This window comes from Scyliorhinus canicula, chromosome 5 (genome assembly GCF_902713615.1).
Source record: "Scyliorhinus canicula chromosome 5, sScyCan1.1, whole genome shotgun sequence".
NCBI lineage: Eukaryota > Metazoa > Chordata > Chondrichthyes > Carcharhiniformes > Scyliorhinidae > Scyliorhinus > Scyliorhinus canicula.
This window is the reverse complement of record NC_052150.1, coordinates 199,579,938-199,594,876: the sequence shown is the minus strand read 5'-3', so window position 1 is coordinate 199,594,876 and position 14,939 is coordinate 199,579,938. Positions and strand designations below refer to the sequence as shown.

The following is a 14,939-nucleotide window of genomic DNA, read 5'->3' as shown; positions in this document are numbered from 1 at the left end:
CAATTTGTTATGGGTCGCCCAGATCGAACCAGACTTTTTGGCACCCAGAGTTCTTGCCTTTACCTTGCATGACAACATGTTACGTGCAAGCAACCCCATTGGGGATGGACAACTGGGGACGGGCCCCGGAGTCCTATCAAGCGGGCATTAAGAAACCTATTGGGTGTTGGGACCCCCTCCTGAGACCTCATTGGGTGGAAGCCAGAGAAGTTTCTAGAAAGGCTGAGAGGGAGGGGGATAAAGGTAGACACCCAAGACACACCCCAGTGAAGACTTGACATGGGAGGTGACCATGACCATCCGAAAACTGACCAGAGAAGGAAGGAAGTTACCAGCGAGACCCACCTTTGCAACGATGAACCTTTTTAAAAATAAATTTGGAGTACCCAATTATTTTTTCCAATTAAGGGGCAATTTAGAGTGGCCAATCTACCTATCCTGCACATCTTTGGGTTGTGGGGGTGAAACCCACGCAGACACGGGGAGAATGTGCAAACTCCACACGGACAGTGACCCAGGGCTGGGATTCGAACCCGGGTCCTCGGCGCCGTAGGCAGCAATGCTAACCACTGTGCTGCAACGACGAACCTGAGAGACTCAGAGAATCGGACCCATCGCTCAACCCAAGCCATCTTTATGGGTAGTATAACAAATCTTGGGGATCTTTAGTATATTAGCTCAGTGAGCTAGACAGCTGGTTTGCCATGCAGAACAAGGCCAGCAGCGCGGGTTCAATTCCTGTACCAGCTTACCTGAACAGGTGCCGGAATGTGGCGATTAGGGGCTTTTCACAGTAACTTCATACTTGTGACAATAAAATATTATTTTTATTATATGTTTTGGGTTAATTTAAGAATTAATATTGTTGTTAAATAAAATTGATTTGATTTTATACTTGTGTTATCCTTTGTTCTCCTTGCTAATAAAGACATCTAGATAAAATCTTTGATTAAAATACTGATTGATGTACCTGAGACTTTACAGATACAACAAAGGGGAGCATAGAATTCATAAATATCTATCAATATGCTTAGAAACAGTAATAGGTGCAATCATCCTGACATGTGGGCCAATTCTTTTTCAAGATTCGAAAAAATTCATTTTTAATTCTTTAAAATAACCACAGAGCCGTACAGCACAGAAAGAGGCCCTTCGTGTCTGCACCAGCCACCAAGCTCCTATCTATTCTAATCCCAATTTCCAGCACTTGGTCCTTAGCCTTGTATGCTGCCATTTCAAGTGCTCATCTAAATGCTTCTTAAATGTTGTGTGGGATTTGGTCTCTACCGCCCTTTCAGGCAGTAAATTCCAGATTCCCACCACCCTCTGGGTGAAAAAGATTTTCCTCAAATCCCTTTTAAATCTCCTGCCCCTGACCTTAAATCTGTGCCCCCTGTTTTATGACCCCTCTACTAAAGGAAAAGTTTCTTCTTACCCACCCTATCTATGTCCTTTATAATTTTGTACATCTTGATCCTGTTCCCCTTAAGCCTTCTCTGCTCTAAGGAAAGCAATCCCAGCCTAACCAGTCTCTCTTCCTAGTTGAAACGCTCCAGCCCAGGAAACAACCTGGCGAATCACCTCTGCGCTCTTTCCAATGCAATAACATCCTTCCAATTGTGTGGTGACCAGAACTGCACATAATACTTTAGTTGTGGCCGAAAAAGTGTTTTATACAGCTCCATCATAATCTCTGGATAAAAATAAATTACTGCGGATGCTGGAATCTGAAACCAAAAGAGAAAATGCTGGAAAATTTCAGCAGGACTGGCAGCATCTGCAGGGAGAGAAAATAGCTAACTTTTCTAGTCCAGCTGGCCCTTTGTCAAAAGCTTTTGACAAAAGTTCATCTGGACTCAAAAAGCTTTTGACAAAGGGTCATCTGGACTCAAAACGTTAGCTCTTTTTGCTTCCTACAGATGTTGCCAGACGTGCTGAGATTTTCCAGCATTTTCTCTTTTGGTTCCATCATAACCTCCCTGCTTTTATATTCTGTGCCTCAGTAATAAAGGAGAGTATCCCATATGCCTTTTTAACCACATTAACCTCCTGTCCTGCTGCCTTCAGGGGCCTCTGGACATACACCCCAATAAACCAGGGGCTGGTTTAGCAGGGGCTGGTTTAGCTCACTGGGCTAAATCACTGGCTTTTAAAGCAGGCCAGCAGCACGGTTCGATTCCCGTACCAGCCTCCCCGGACAGGCGCCGGAATGTGGCGACTAGGGGCTTTTCACAGTAACTTCATTGAAGCCTACTCGTGACAATAAGCGATTTTCATTTTTCATTTTCATATCCCTCTGGTTTTGTGTACTTCCTAGCGTCCTACCGTTCATTGTGTATTCCCTTGTCTTTTTAGTCCTCCCAAAATGCATCACCTCACACTTTTCGGGGCTAAATTCCATTTGCCATTATTCTGTAAATCTGAGCAGTCATTCTATATCACCCTGTAATCTTTGGCTTTCCTCCTCATTATTTATCACACCACCAATTTTTTTAACATCTGCGCTCTTACTGATCATACTCCCCACACCTCTTCTAGATCATTAATGTATACTACAAGCACCAAGGGTCCCAGCACCAATCCCTGCAGTACATCACTCGACACAGGTTTCCAGTCAGAAAAACAACATTCGACCAACTCATTCTGCCTCCTGTCATTAAGCCAATTTTGGACCCAATTTGCCAAATCGCTCAGGATCCCAGGAGGGACCTTGTCAAAAGCCTTACTGAAGTCCATGTCAACTACACCAGCTGTAGTGCCCTCATCTACACACCGAGTCCACAAAAAATTCAATTAGATTTTTTAGACATGTTCTCTCCTTGACTACCTTGATTCATCCTTGCCTCTCCTGTCCCTCAGAACTTTTCCCAATAATTTCCCTGCCAAAATGCCAGACACCAGATAGGTTTGTGAGCATTTCCTTTCATTTTCAGATTGGGACGCCTTTATTTACTCTTCTGAACCCTTCAGTTTTAAATTAAGGCCAAGTTATTACCCCCAGCCATCTGTTTTAGCAAATTTCTTGAAATGCTCTTTTATCATAATATTGAGTTCTGCACTTTCAAATATTCTGTTCCCGAATTAAAATGAACTTGTAACTGTTTTCCATTCCAAGTTTTTTTAAAAATGCATTGGATGTGGGGATTGCCGACTAGCATTTGTTGCCCATCCCTAACCACGCCGTGGATCTGGAGTCGCATGTAGGCTAGACCAGGTAAGAGACGGCAGATTTTCTTCCATGAAGGACATTAGTGAGTCAGATGCTCCCCCATTCATTATGATCATGGCTCATCATCAAGTTCAATATCTTGATTCAGCCACCCCCCCCCCCCCCCCCCCAATTATCACTTGATCCCTTTAGCCCCAAGAGCTATATCTAATTTCTTCTTGAAATTACACAACGTTTTGGCCTCAACTATTTCCTGTGGTAGTGAATTCCACTCCATGGATGAAGAAACTTCTCCTCATCTCAGTCCTAAAAGGTTTACCTCTTATCCTGAAATTATGACCCCTAGTTCTGGACTCCCCCGCCATTGGGAACTTTCTTTCTGAATCTATCCTGCCTAATCCTGTTAGAATTTTATAAATTTCTATGAGGTCCCCTCTCACTCTTATAAACTCCAATGAATATAATCCCATATGACAGTTCCACCACCTCAGGAATCAGCCTGATAAACCTTTGCTGCACTCTCTCCATAGCAAGAACATCCTTCCTCAGATAAGGACACCTAAACTGCACACAATACTTCAGGGCGACCTCACCAATGCCCTATACAATTGCAGTAAAACATCCCAATTCCTATATTCAAATCCTCTCGCCTTCTTTATTGCCGTTCAGTGATTGATGCACCGCTTACTTTCAGTGACTGATGCACAAGGAATCCAAGGTTTTGCTGAGTATCCACCTCTTGTTGCTCGTTCTGGGTGAGTATGCTTGACAGTCAATTTGGCTCTGTTTCGTTACTTAGCTCTGGAGTCGCCAGGTGTCATTAAGATACCGCCACAAGTTTCAAGGTCAAGTTCAAAGCAATAAAACCATACACCAATTAGTAAGTTCAAACATCTGAGTTTATTATAATACAATTATAATACTACCCAAGCACACGCTAAGATGATTAAACTATTCCTACCACTAAATAAACCAATACTTATCTCAAAGGGAACTGCCGGATCAGGGGACAAGGTCTCTTGCTCTGCTCTGGTCTGCAGACTTCAGGTTGGTACGGGTTAAAAAGGGGTCAAGAGTGTCTATCTCTGGTAGCGACCATTGTGAGACACTTACTTGCTGGCGGCTGCTGTCCCAAACCTCTCCTCTCTCTCGTTCAAGGTCTTCTTTGGCAAAAGCTGGTCGAGATGCTGGTCCAGAGAGGAGGTCTGGTTAAGAAGAACAAACTAAGTGTGGGACCTGTCTTTTATAGGTCCTAGGGCTTCGCGCCCTTTTGGGCGGACCCTTTTCCTGCTGGGAATCGATTGGGTCTCTTCCCAATCGATTTGTTTGAATCCCCCCAATACTGAGGCTATCTCTCGGCTACTGGGCGGGCCTTCAGGTGCTTTATTTTCGAACCCCGCTGGTGCCGGGGTGTCTGGTTTCCCATACACTGTTGCAATCACTTCTCTATTTGTGTCCATTGTCCCTGGGATCGTTCCATTGCTATGTTAACTATCCCGGAGATTGCCTCATTGGTATGCGGAATGTTTGTTTTGGTGCTGTCTGCTTTCTTAGCAGACAGAATACACATTGGCTTGGTGCAGCCTGCTTGTGCTGCAAACATTGTCCATTTTAACCTGCAAGCTTTGCGTTCCTCCATTTTGTATTTAGGGAATGGCCAACTTCGGTGGCTTCACTCTCAATTTACACTCATTCAAATAATAATCTGCCTTCCTGTTGTTGCTACCGAAGCGGATAACATCACATATCTGGGTGACACGGTAGCATAGTGGTTGGCACTGTTGCTTCACAGCGCCAGGGTCCCAGGTTCCCTGCTTGGGTCGCTGTCTGTATGGAGTCTGTACGTTCTCCCTGTATCTGCGTGGGTTTCCTCCGGGTGCTCTGGTTTCCTCTCACAAGTCCCAAAAGATGTGCTGTTAGGTAATTTGGACATTCTGAATGCTCCTTCCGTGGACCTGAACAGGCTCCGGAATGTGGCAACTAGGGGCTTTACACTGTAACTTAATTGCAAGGTTAATATAAGCCTACTTGTGGCAATAAAGATTATTAATTATTTATCCACATTTTACTGCACATGCCTACTCACTCAGCCTGTCCAAATCCTACTTAAGCATCTCTGCATCTTCCTCACAGCTTACCCTCCCACCCAACTTTATCATCTGCAAATTTGGAAATAATACATTTACTTCCTTCGTCCAAATAATTAATGTGAACAGTTGGGATCCTGGCACAGATCCCTGAGGTATCCCACCTGTCACTGCCTGCCAATCAGAAAAATGAAAAATGAAAATCGCTTATTGTCACGAGTAGACTTCAATGAAGTTACTGTGAAAAGCCCCTAGTCGCCACATTCCGGCGCCTGTCCGGGGATGCTGGTACGGGAATTGAACCGTGCTGCTGGCCTACTTGGTCTGCTTTAAAAGCCAGCGATTTAGCCTGGTGAGCTAAACCAGCCCCTATGAAAATCGCTTATTGTCACGAGTAGGCTTCAAATGAAGTTACAACTGTGCTGCTGGCCTGCTTGGTCTGTCTGCAATCCCAAAATTAACTTGACATAGTAATTTGCTGTGTGATCCATTATCGAAAGCCATCTGAAAGTCTAAATAAAACACATCCATCGGTTCTCCCTGGTTACATCTTCAAAGAATTTTAGTAGATTTGTCAAGCATGATTTTCCTTTTGTGAATCCATGCTGACTTTGTCTGATTATTCCACTGCTTTCCAAATGTTGTGCTATGAAATCCTTGATAATGGACTCTAGCAATTTCCCACTACAGACGTTAGGCTCACTGGTCTAGTTCCCTGTTTTCTCTCTACCTCCCTTTTTGAAAAGCGGGGTTATATTAGCTACCCTCTAATCTGTAGGAACCATTCCAGAGACCAAATAATTTTGGAAAATGACCACCAATGGATCTACTATTTCTAGGGCCACTTCCTTATCAGACCCTGGAGATTTATCCTCCTTCAATCCTATTAATTTCCCCAAAATTGTTTCTCTACGCATAAACCAGATTTTATTTACGACAATAGTTTCATGGTCATCATTAGACTTTTAATTACAGATTTTTATTGAATTCAAAAGAACAAAGAAAAGTACAGCACAGGAACAGGCCCTTCAGCCCTCCAAGCCCATGCCAACCATGCTGCCCATCTAAACTAAAATTGTGTACACTTCCTGGGTCCGTATCCCTCTATTCCCATCCTATTGATCTATTTGTCAAGATGCCCCTTAAATGTCACTATCGTCTCTGCTTCCACCATCTCCTCCGGCAGCGAGTTCCAGGCACCCACTACCCTCTGTGTAAAAAAACTTGCCTTGTACATCTCCTCTAAACCTTGCCCCTCGCACCTTAAACCTATGCCCCCTAGTAATTGACCCCTCTACCCTGGGGAAAAGCCTCTGACTACCCGCTCTATCTATGCCCCTCATAATTTTGTAGACCTCTATCAGGTCGCCCCTCAACCTCCGTTGTTCCAGTGAGAACAAACCGAGTTTATTCAACCGCTCCTCATAGCTAATGCCCTCCATACCAGGCAACATCTCTTCTGCACCCTCTCCAAAGCCTCCACATCCTTTTGGTAGTGTGGCGACCAGAATTGAACAGTATACTCCAAGTGTAGCCGAACTAAGGTTCTATACAGCTGCAGCATGACTTGCCAATTCTTATACTCAGTGCCCCGGCCAATGAAGGCAAGCATGCCGTTTGCCTTCTTGACTACCTTCTCCATCTGTGTTGCCCCTTTCAGTGACCTGTGGACCTGTAAACCTAGCTCTCTCTGACTTTCAATACTCTTGAGGGTTCTACCATTCACTGTATATTCCCTACCTGCATTAGACCTTCCAAAATGCATTACCTCACATTTGTCCGGATTAAACTCCATCTGCCCAAGTCTCCAAACGATCTAAATCCTGCTGTATCCTCTGACAGTCCTCATCGCTATCCGCAATTCCACCTACCTTTGTGTCGTCTGCAAACTTACTAATCAGACCAGTTATATTTTCCTCCAAATCATTTATATATACTATGAACAGCAAAGGTCCCAGCACTGATCCCTGTGGAACACCACTCGTCACAGCCCTCCAATTAGTAAGGCACCCTTCCATTGCTACTCTCTGCCTTCTGTGGCCTAGCCAGTTCTGTATCCACCTTGCCAGCTCACCCCTGATCCCATGTGACTTCACCTTTTGTACCAGTCTACCATGAGGGACCTTGTCAAAGGCCTTACTGAAGTCCATATAGACAACATCTGCCCTACCAGCATCAATCATCTTTGTGACCTCTTCAAAAAACTCTATCAAGTTAGTGAGACACGGCCTCCCCTTCACAAAACCATGCTGCCTCTCACTAATATGTCCATTTGCTTCCAAATGGGAGTAGATCCTGTCTCAAAGAATTCTCTCCAGTAATTTCCCTACCACTGATGTAAGCTCATCGGCCTGTAGTTCCCTGGATAATCCTTGCTACCCTTCTTAAACAAAGGAACAACATTGGCTATTGTCCAGTCCTCCGGGACATCACCTGAAGACAGTGAGGATCCAAAGATTTCTGTCAAGGCCTCAGCAATTTCCTCTCTAGCCTCCTTCAGTATTCTGGGGTAGATCCCATCCAGCCCTGGGGACTTATCTACCTTAATATTTTTCAAGACGCCCAACACCTCATCTTTTTGGATCTCAATGTGACCCAGGCTATCTACACACCCTTCTCCAGACTCAACATCCACCAATTCCTTCTCTTTGGTGAATACTGATGTAAAGTATTCATTTAGTACCTCGGCCATTTCCTCTGGCTCCACACATAGATTCCCTAGCCTATCCTTCAGTGGGCCAACCCTTTCCCTGGCTGCCCTCTTGCTTTTAATGTACGTGTAAAAAGCCTTGGGATTTTCCTTAACCCTATTTGCCAATGACTTTTTGTGACTCCTGACTCCTTGCTTAAGTTCCTTCCTACTTCCCTTATATTCCACTCAGGCTTCGTCTGTTCCCAGCCTTCTAGCCCTGACAAATGCCTCCTTTTTCTTTTGACGACACCTACAATATCTCTCGTTATCCAAGGTTCCCAAAATTTGCCGTATTTATCCTTCTTCCGCACAGGAACATGCCGGCCCTGAATTCCTTTCAAATGACAATTGAAAGCCTCCCACATGTCAGATGCTAATTTACCCTCAAACATCCTCCCCTAATCTAGGTTCTTCAGTTCTCACCAAATATTGTTATAATTAACTTCCCCCAATTTAGCACATTCACCCTCCGACCACTCTTATCCTTGTCCAGTAGCACTTTAAAACTTACTGAATTGTGGTCACTGTTCCTGAAATGCTCCCCTACTGAAGCTTCTAGCACCTGGCCTGGCTCATTCCCCAATATCAGGTCCAGTACAGCCCCTTCCCTAGTTGGACTGTCTACATATTGTTTTAAGAAGCCCTCCTGGATGTTCCTTACAAACTCTGCCCTGTCCAGGCCCCTAGCACTAAGTGAGTCCCAGTCAATATTGGGGAAGTTGAAGTCTCCCATCACAATAACCCTGTTGTTTTTATTCTTTTCCAAAATCTGTCTACCTATCTGCTCCTCTATCTCCCACTGGCTGTTGGGAGACCTGTAGTAAACCCCCAACATTGTAACTGCACCCTTCTTATTCCTAATCTCTACCCATATAGCCTCGCTGCACTCTGAGGTGTCCTCCCGTAGTACAGCTGTGATATTCTCCCTAACCAGTAGCGCAACTCCGCCACCCCTTTTACATCTCCCTCTATCCCGTCTGAAAAATCTAAATCCTGGAACGTTTAGCTGCCAATCCTGTCCTTCCCTCAACCAGGTCTCTGTAAATTTCACCATTTGCCAAACATGTGTCCCCAGTATCCACTATTACCTTGGGATTATGAATCCAATAACAAGGTGGTGGCGTAGTGGTATTGTCACTGGACTAGTAATCCAGAGACGTCTGAGGACCCATGTTTGAACCACACCACAGTAGATGGTGAAATTTAAATTCAATAAGAATCTGGAATTGAAAATCGAATTTTTGGGCAGTACGGTAGCACAAGTGGATAGCACTGTGGCTTCTCAGTGCCAGGGTCCCAGGTTCAATTCCCCGCTGGGTCACTGTCTGAGTGGAGTCTGCACGTTCTCTCCGTGTCTGCATGGGTTTCTCCGGGTGTTCCGGTTTCCTCCCACAGTCCAAAGACGTGCAGGTTAGGTGGATTGCCCATGCTAAATTGCCCCTCGTGTGAAAAACGTTTAGGAGGGGTAAGGTAAAAAGCAAATTACTGCGGATGCTGGAATGTGAAACGAAAGGGAAAATGCTGGAAAATCTCAGCAAGTCTGGCAGTATCTATAGGGAGAGAAAAGAGCTAACGTTTTGAGTCCGATGACTCTTTGTCAAAGCTGTTAGGAGGGGTTATTGGGTTATGAGGATGGGGTGGAAGTTAGGGCTTAAGTGGGTTGGTGCAGACTCGATGGCCTCCTTCTGCACTGCATGTTCTATGTTCTAATACCATTATGCCACCAAGAGAGCTAAAGAGAGCAAGAGAGCTAAAGGCGATATGAGGAAAAAATGTTTTAATGCAAGCAGTATCCGAGGCTTTAATAAGAGTGGCATGGAGTGCAAGAGCTAAGTTATGTTGAACTTTTATAAGATACTAGTTAGACCTCAGCTGGAATATTGTGTACAGTTCTGGGTGCCACACTTTAGGAGGGATGCGAGCACACTGAGCAAGTACAGAGGGGTTTACAAGTATGGTTCGAGGGATGAGAAACTTTAACTATGAAGATAGATTGGAGAGGAGAAGGCGAAGAGAAGAATTGACAGAGGTATTCAAAAGCAGGAGGGGGCTGGACAAAGTATGGGGAGAAATTTTTCCCGCTCCTAAAAACATGAGGGTACAGATTTGAAGAAGCAAATGTGGTGTGAGAAAAGAGTTTCACATAGCCAGTGTTTTGGGTCTGGAATGCACTGCTTGGAAGTGTGGGAGAGGAAGCAGGCTGGACGAGGCATTGGATGATTAATTAAATAGAAACAGTTTGCAGGGTCACAGGGAAAAGGCTAGGGGGGATTGCACGAAGTCAGGATGCTCATTCGGAGAGCCGGGCACGGGCACGGACACGACGGACCGAATGGCCCTACTTCTACAGCGGTGACAAATTCCGTGGCCAAGTCGCTGGCGGCTTTGAAATCGGAATTGAATAAGTATGTGCACAGAAAATAGAAATGCACGGGGGCGGCGGTAATCTGGGCGGGGGAGACGAGGCAGGAGAATCTCGGTGTTCCAGCAGCAAACTGGCAGGGAGGCCAAGGGGCCGAGCGGCCTCCTCCGCGAGCGATTCCCATTGGTTTGGAAGATGGGCGGGGCCGCACTCATTGTTGTGATAACGCGGCGCTCGTCTCCCAGCGACAGGCCTGCCAAACAAAGGAGGCGCGCAGGCGTAAACGGGGGGTGGGGAGCCGGGAAAGGGGAGTGGGGGAGGTGGCGAGCGACCCTCACTCACCATGGCAACGGATAACTTCCAGGCCGGAACCACCGCCTTATTATAAATATAATCGCCATACAAAATCTGTAGTGGTGGCGGGTCGGGGGGAGGAGGAACGTAAGGATATCATTCATAAATAGAGAGAGGGGGGCAGCTGCTCTCCCCTCCTCCCCCTCCCTTCACACGGGGGGGCTGGACCCGGGAGCAAAGCGATGAGAAGAGACTGAGGGATGGCACCGAGCAGCGCTGGCCTCTTCACCCTGGTGGCTTCGTGCCTGTTGCTGTGGCGCTGCTCGGCAGCCAGGAAGATGATGGTGGTTCTGCACCACAACAGCTCGAACGAGGGGCAGCAGCTGCCCGTGGCGCCGCAGGCCGTGTGCCCGGAGCTGTGCCGCTGCTATATCAACATCCTGTCCTGCCACCCGGCCAAGCCGGTGGACTCGCACAGCCACGACGCCGCCACCGGCCTGCTGGAGCCCGACCCCACCGACGACAGCGGCAAGTCACCGCACTCCAAAAACCACAACACCACGGAGGAGGAGAGCACGGACATTCTCACTGAAGTGCCCCAAGGGATCAGAGGCACCACGTCTGGCAATGTCCTGACACCATTCTCTGTATTGTAGGTTTTCATATCCACTTATTCTTCATTTTGTGTGTTTTCCTTTCCTAGTGGTGCTGTTAAACACGTTTGTCCTTGTTCACGAGCCACCAAAAGCTAGCATGCCAGGTGTACAGTTTGGTCTCCTTATCTAAGGAAGGATATACTTTCCTTAGAGGAATCGCAACTTTGGTTCACCAGACTAATCCCTGGGGTGTCGGGATTGTCTTCCGAGGAGAGATTGAGGAAAGTGGGCATTGTGTTCTCTAGTGTTTCCAGGAATGAGAGGTGATCACATTGAAATGTACAGGGCTTGACCGGGTGGATGTAGGATGTTTCCCCTGGCTCATGAGTCTAGAACCAGGGGACGCAGTCTCCGAATAAGGGGTAAGCCATTTCAGACTGGGATGAGGAGCAATTTCTTTGCTCAAATTCTCTACCCTAGAGAGCTGTGGAAGCTTAATCATTGAGCATGTTCAAGACTGAAATCTACAGATTTCTGGTGAGTAGTGACATCAAGGGGTATGGAAGTAGCATGGGAAAATGGTGTTGAGGTAGACAAATCAGCCATGGTCTAATTGAATGGAGGAGCAGGTTTAACACGCTGAATGTTACTATGTTCCTAAACAATGATAAGTTTTGTTTGACATGAAATGTTTTAAAATCCATGTGTTTAAAAGTGTTCTAATAGCTACTTCAACAATGTCCTCTTCAATTTACACGCATTATAGGAAAACGTCATGCAACCCCTCCAGCTCACTTCATTCTTGCTGACTTTCATCCTACAATGTATCATAATTCCAAATGCCCAAACAATTGTGCTTTTCTTGACTAATTGGAAAAGGATCATAATTTGCATTATCATTCACATTGCCAATTTTATGTTGATTAGCAGTAGTTTTATGTAAACTGCAACGGTATCCCTGTAAACCTGGAGATTCTGGAGGTATGAATCCAGCAAGATTATTCCCATTCAGTCAGCTTTTATGAAACTGTTGCACTTTATTGCACATGTCAACAGCATTACAGAAGATTTTGCATTTACAGAATCACAGAATGTACAGTGCAGAAGAGGCCCTTTGGCCCATCGAGTCTTCACCAATACACCTGATCTACCTACCTATTCCCATTTGTCAGCATTTGGCCCATCGTCTTGACTGCTATAACTGCCAAGTGCTCATCCAGGTACTTTATAAATAATGTATTATAAAGGCAACCCACCTCTGCCAGGCAGTGCATTCCAGACCGTCACTACCCTCTGGGTTTTAAAAAAAAAGTTTCCCCTCACATCCCCGCTAAACTTCCCGCTCTTCACCTTGAACTTGTGTCCCCTCATGATCAACAAAGGGGAGCAGCTGCTCCCTATCTGCCCTGTCCATGCCTCTCATAATCATGTACACCTGGATTAGGTCACCTCTCAGTCTTTCTGGTCTAATGAAAACAACCCAAGTTTACCCAACCTCTCTTCATAACTTAAAATGTTCCATCCCAGGCAAGATCCTGGTGAATTGAGGGCAGCATGGTGGCCTAGTGGTTAGCACAACCGCCTCACGGCGCTGAGGTCCCAGGTTCGATCCCGGCTCTGGGTCACTGTCCGTGTGGAGTTTGCACATTCTCCCCGTGTCTGCGTGGGTTTCGCCCCCACAACCCAAAAATGTGCAGAGTAGGTGGATGGGCCACGCTAAATTGCCCCTTAATTGGAAAAAATAATTGGGTAATCTAAATTTATTAAAAAAAAGATCCTGGTGAATCTTCTCTGCATCCCGGCCAGTATAATCACATCCTTCCTATAATGTGGCAACCAAAATTGCACACACTACTCCAGCTGTGGCCTCACCAAAGTTCCACACAACTCCACCATGACCTCCCTGCTTTTGTAATCTATGCCTCGATTTATAAAGTCCCATATGCCTTTTCCACTACCCTTTAACCTGTCACCCCTCTTTCGGAGATATATGGGCAAACACACTGTGTCATGTTGTTCATTTAATACTTCCTTGTCAAATTTCTCCTTCCGAAGTGTATCACCTCACACGTTTCAGGGTTAAATTCCATCTGCCACTTTTCTGCCCATTTGACCAACCCATCAATATCTTCCTGTAACCCAAGGCACTCAACTTCACTGTTAACTACCTGGCCAATCTTTGTCTCATTCACAAACTTCCTAATCCTATCCCTCACATGGTCTTTTGTCTAAATGACTAATGGGGGAATCAACACAGATCCCTGTGGTATGCCACTGGACACTGGCTTCCAGTCAGTAAAACAGCTGTCTGTTATCACCCTCTGTCTCCTACAATGCCAATTTTGAATCCACCGTAGCAAATAACCCTGTATCCAAGGCGCATCAGCCATCTTTCTAAGTCTTCCATGTGGGACCTTGTCAAAAGCTTTGCTGAAATCCATATGAAATACATCTATATGAACTACATCCATATAAACTACATCAACTGCACTATCCACATCTACACACCTCAAAAAAATTCAATCAAAAGTTGTTAAGCATGAGCTCCCTCTGACAGCCATGCTGACTATCCTTTTTTTTAATCAGACAATTTTATTGAGGTATTTTTGGCATTGTAAACAGTAACAATAGACATTAGTGTGCAGATACCAATTACAAAAAACATAGTGCAAATAACAGTACCACTCTCGCAGATAGACCCGCCTATTCTTCCCCCCTACTCTACACTATTCTACCCCCCCCCCCCCCCCCCCCCATGCTGACGATCAGTTTCCCACGAAGAAGTCGATGAACGGTTGCCACCTCCGGGCGAACCCCAATAGTGATCCTCTTAAGGCGAACTTGATTTTTTCCAAGCCGAGAAAGCCATGCCCGATTGCCATACTTCGGTCTTTGGGGGCTTTGAGTCCCTCCAGGCCAACAGTATTCGTCGCCGGGCTATCAGGGAAGCAAAGGCCACAATGTCGGCCTCTATCCCCTCCTGTACTCCTGGGTCTTCCGACACCCCAAGAATCGCCACTTCTGGACTCATCGCCACCCTTGTTTTCATTACCCGGGATATGACGTCCGCAAATCCCTGCCAGTATCCCCTGAGTTCTGGACACGCCCAGAACATGTGGACATGGTTCGCTGGTCCTCCCCCACATCTAGCACACGTGTCCTCCAGCCCAAAGAATTTGCTCATCCGGGCCACCGTTATGTGGGCCCGGTGAACCACCTTGAACTGAATCAGGCTGAGCCTGGCACACGCGGTTGCATTTACCCTCCTCAGAGCGTCTGCCCATACACCTCCCTCCAACTCCCCACCAAGCTCCTCCTCCCACTTAAGTTTCAGTTCGTCGGTCCCTATGTCCTCCACTCCTTATAAATATCCGAGACTCTCCCCTCTCCTACCTCACCCCTGGAAATTACTCTGTCCTGGATCCCCCTTGGTGGAAGGCGTGGAAAGGACGGGATCTGTCTACGTACGAAATCCCGCACCTGCAAGTACTGAAAGTCATTCCCCCTCGCCAGCCCGAACTTCTCCTCCAGCGCCCTCATGTTCGCGAAGCTCCCTTCCAGGAACAAGTCGCCCATCCTTTCCACCTCCGCCACGCTCTAAACCCGCCATCCATCTTCCCCGGGACAAATCGGTGGTTGTCACATATTGGGGACCAGACCGACGCTCCCACGTCCCCCGCATGCTTCCTCCATTGGCCCCAAATCCGTAAAGCCGCCGCCACTATAGGGCTGGTGGAGT

General features: G+C 46.4%; 1 protein-coding gene across 2 annotated transcripts in view; it reads left to right on the top strand.

Annotated features, from left to right (window-relative positions):
- The first annotated feature begins 10,615 nt into the window (after positions 1-10,615).
- LOC119966513 (leucine-rich repeat-containing protein 37A3-like) overlaps positions 10,616-14,939 on the top strand; it is a 194,650-nt gene continuing 190,326 nt past the window's right edge. For both annotated transcript variants that reach the window (XM_038798328.1, XM_038798327.1), the window contains exon 1: positions 10,616-11,256. In XM_038798328.1, coding sequence (XP_038654256.1) covers positions 10,865-11,256 — 392 coding nt within the window. In that variant the 5' untranslated portion in view covers positions 10,616-10,864. The remainder of the gene's footprint in view (positions 11,257-14,939) is intronic.